The sequence below is a fragment of the Rhodotorula paludigena genome (genome assembly GCF_050403205.1).
Source record: "Rhodotorula paludigena JCM10292 DNA, Rt_paludigena_JCM10292v1_ctg127, whole genome shotgun sequence".
NCBI classification, from domain to species: Eukaryota; Fungi; Basidiomycota; class Microbotryomycetes; order Sporidiobolales; family Sporidiobolaceae; genus Rhodotorula; species Rhodotorula paludigena.
Window position 1 is genome coordinate 1 of NW_027481331.1, and position 4117 is coordinate 4117.

At 63.4% G+C, this 4117-nt stretch overlaps 1 protein-coding gene across 1 annotated transcript; it reads left to right on the forward strand.

The window, feature by feature from the left end:
* Positions 1-1640: 1640 nt before the first annotated feature.
* JCM10292_002222 (uncharacterized protein) lies at positions 1641-3983 on the forward strand (the record flags this gene model as incomplete). The annotated part of the gene is made up of 14 exons (XM_076653007.1): positions 1641-1770; positions 1836-1861; positions 1957-1981; positions 2048-2132; positions 2268-2386; positions 2556-2591; positions 2709-2762; positions 2816-2882; positions 2952-3052; positions 3107-3206; positions 3278-3334; positions 3400-3447; positions 3514-3699; positions 3805-3983. Coding segments are annotated over 14 exons (1213 nt in total), but the record flags the coding sequence as incomplete, so codon positions are not given.
* Between the last annotated feature and the right edge of the window lie 134 nt (positions 3984-4117).

A 4117-nucleotide genomic window follows, 5' to 3' on the forward strand; every position in this document is an offset into this window, starting at 1 on the left:
CCCCCCCCCCCCCCCCCCCCCCCCCCCCCCCCCCCCCCCCCCCCCCCCCCCCCCCCCCCCCCCCCCCCCCCCCCCGCAGGGAGCCGGGGCGCGTGGATGGCAGTCCGGAGCGAGTCTGCAGCAGCACAGCAGCGCAAGCAGGGAACGCAGCAGTGTCGAGCAGCGACGACGGCGAGGGGCCCGCGGGCTCCCCGGAACGGCACTCGCTCGCCGGCCCAACTCGGCTTGGTCGGCCTCGCCAGCCTCGCCTCAGCAACCGAGGTCAGCTGCGCGCATTCGAGCACCATTTGAGCCTGTCTGACGCCAGGCAAGCACTGATCCTGACCGGCGGGAGCAGGGCAGGCGCGCATCTTGCTGCGACATCAGTCGGGCTGGACCGGGTTCCTGGGTGTGGCCTCAGGCGCGCATTCGAGGCGGCGGGTCGCCGTTGATCGTCATGCTGGTCGTGTGGCGGGTGTAGCGTCGCCCGGAAGCTGCCGCGGGGCGTTGGAGTCGAGGCGAGCAGGTGTAGGAAGGCGCTGAACGGGGCGGCGAGCGAGCCGGGCACCTCTGCCGGGCTGCGGGTAAAGCTCGGATTAGTGAGAGCGTCGTGTGCGAGCAGCTTGGGAAGAGCAGGAAGGCAAGGAAGGGCAGGGCCAGCGGCGCTACTTCGCCATCGATTTCGGACTGCGGCTCGCCGACGCGAAATCCGCCGGCAGGGTTTCGTGCTTCGCGACGGCTGGTCCTGCTGTGTGCACGGTGCAGTTGCAAGTAACACTGGGCTCAATGGTACTCGCAAATGCACGCTCTCGAGGAGCGCGAAAATCATGTCTTGCACGTGCCGCAACACCTGCACCCAAGCTGCATCATGCGTAATGCGCCTCGCACACAAGCGAGCCAACACCCAATGTGTGGCTTGGCTGAAGTCGGTCCACTGACTCGCGACCCCGCTGTCGCTTTGCCCTCTCCCTCGTCCGCGGCGGAGTCTTCCATCAACTATGCCCGTCCCATCCCTCTGCTCACGCTGTTGCGTACGTTTCCGACGAGCTCTGCACTCTCGTTGTCTGGATTGCCACGCCTGGCTGCGGCGGCTACTGCCGTCTCTCCTTGGTCTCGATGGCTCGCGTGCAACCCTGGCCAAGTTCCGTTCGTTTCGCGCTCTTCCCGGCTCTTCCAGTTTCGATACTGCTTGCTCGAGGAGACTTCCGTATGCCTGTGCTTTGCAGAGGGGTCCATCGACTTTCCCAAGACTCTCCTGTGCAGCGTCAGAGGACAGAGCACCGGGACTCGGGGGCTTTGCTCGTTTTTCTCGCGACATTCTCGACGCTGGACCGCGTGCTCGAGTCTGGATTGTCCGTGCTCCTGTTCTCCCGCGGCGGCGCCTGTGCACTTTGCTCGACGCCTCCTCTGCAGGAGAGATAGCGCAACACCCAAATTCGGCGGCTGTTCGGCGACGACGCGGAACGCCATTTTTAGCGCCGCCTACGCACACTGCTGCGCGTGTGCTCGATACGGGTGAGGAACCCGGGTCAGGGGTGCAGCCTCGGGCTTGCGGGGATGCAGAGATTGCTGGTCGCTCGCCCTCGCTCCTCCTTACTCCCCTCTTCTCTCATCTCTCGTGACCCGCTCAACTTAGCGCAAGCAGCTCGCGACGCCGACAGATGGCGACGCATTCTACCGACTATGTGGATGCTGAAAAGGCAGAAGTGAAGGCGCTGGGCGGTGGCAAGGCGGACGTGGGCGTGAGCGTTCGCGGACTCGACACAGATGCACCCGAGGGTGCGGTTCACCGTGCGTTCACGACTCGCCGTCTCGCATCCTCTTCAAGCTGTGCTGACAATGTCGTGAACGAGCAGGGAATCTGAAGGCGCGCCACCTTCAGGTAAGCTGAAGCCCTTATCTCCTCTGCGGCCCCACGTCGTCGAGTCTGGCGCTGATCCGCGAACCGCTTTCCCGTGTTGTGCCCGTGTTGTGCAGATGATCGCGATCGGTGGCTGTATCGGTTCGTCCTTTTGTCCTTTCCTCGGCGAGACCAGCGCCTCGTGCTGACATGCTCTTCGACCTGTAGGCACCGGTCTCTTTGTCGGCGCCGGCGGTGCCCTCGCCAGCGGTGGTCCCCTGGGTCTCTGGCTGGGCTACACCATCATGGGTTTGTACGCTCTGATCTCATTCTTGCCTTGCGCCCTCCTGCCCTCTCGCCTTCGATTCCTTCCAACGCTCCTCCCGCCCAAATCTGGCCCTGTACTCCTCCTACTGGAGTCGTCGCTCACCCTGCTTCTTTGCAACAGGACGGTCGGCACTATGATGCTCGCGCTCGGCGAGATGACTACGCTCTATCCGGTCTCGGGAGCTTTCGTCCACTACACGGCTCGCTTCCTCGATCCGGCTCTCGGTTTCGCGCTCGGCTGTGCGTATTTCTTCTTGACGTGTTGCTCTGCGTTTGCTAGATCAGTGAGATCTAACATTGAGTGCACGGCTGCGCAGGGAACTACTGTACGCCTCCAACCTTCCGCTTCCGCCTCGAGGGACGCTGGAAGAAGTCTCGAAGCTCTTCTGACGCTTCTGCAACTTAATAGGGTACTCGTACGGTATTACGCTCCCCACAGAGGCGCGTTATTTCTCCTGGCATGGATTTTGGCGGGTGCTGACTTGCGCCTCTTGCAGATCACGGCCGCGGGTGAGCGGCTTTCTACAGCGTCAGGAAAACCCTGTACTCACTCCCTGCGCAGCTCTCTTGATCAACTACTGGCGCGACGACATCAATGTGGCCGTCTGGATCTCGAGTGAGTCCGTTGTCGCCATCTCGGCTCCGGCCGACCCTGACCTCCGTCTCCAGTCTTCCTCGTCGTGATCTGCAGCTTCAACTTCTTCGGCGTCCGTGCCTATGGGGAGGCTGAGTTCTGGTCAGTCTGTGATGTCGTGGCCATCGCTTTGCAGAGCTTGACTGACCTTGCCCTCATCGACCTTCTCAGGTTCTCCATCCTCAAGATCCTGACCATCCTCGGCCTCATTCTTGTCGGCATCATCATCACTGCTGGTGGCGTGCCTGGGCAGGAGCCCATTGGCTTCCGCTGTGCGTGACGCCTGTTCTCGTGTCCTTCTTCCATGCTGACCGTCTCTTTCGCAGACTGGCACAACCCGGGTCCCTTCCAACAGGAGAACGGGATTCCAGGCAGTACTGGCCGATTCTTGTCGTTTTGGACGACCCTTATCCAAGCCGCGTTCTCGTACGTTATACATGTCGGCGCCCAATTTTGTCGACGAGGCGGTATGAGCTGATCCCGCTCTCTCTCTGCAGGTACCTGGGCACGGAGATCGTCGCATTGACTGCTGGAGAGGCTGAGAACCCTCGTCGGTGCGCTCGAGCTGCTCACGACTGCGGAAGAACAGGCGCTGACTCCGTCCTGCCGACCTCCGCAGCAACGTGCCGAAGGCCATCCGCCGCGTCTTCTTCCGTATCATCGCGTTGTACGCCCCTGTTATTCTGCTCTCACGCCGTCATTGCAGAGCGCTGACGTCTCTGCGCTTCCGTAGCTACTTCATCGGCACCTTCGTCATCGGTCTCATTGTCAGCCCCAACGACCCGAACCTCACGAACGGCGACGGCGTCAACGCGTCTCCCTGGGTCATTGCTATTCAGAATGCTGGTATCTCGGCGCTGCCGTCGATTGTCAACGCCGCGGTGCTCCTTTCCGCTTTCTCGGCGGGCAACTCCGACCTGTGAGTCCTCGCCTCCGTAGACCGATGCTCAGGTCGTCACTCTAGCAGCTTTGCAGGGCGCGCACCAGCAGTCCGCGTACCAGCTACTGACGTCCTGCATCGCAGCTACGCCTCGTCCCGCACGCTCTACGGCCTCGCGCTGGACGGCAAGGCCCCCAAGATTTTCCGCAAGTGCACCAAGGCCGGCCTTCCCATCTACTGCGTCGGTGCAACTGCATTGTTTGGTGTGCTCGCCTACATGAACGTCGGTACCGGCGCGACCGACGCGTTCAACTACCTTTCCGGTGCGCTTTGGGGGGGGGGGGGGGGGGGGGGGGGGGGGGGGGGGGGGGGGGGGGGGGGGGGGGGGGGGGGGGGGGGGGGGGGGGGGGGGGGGGGGGGGGGGGGGGGGGGGGGGGGGGGGGGGGGGGGGGGGGGG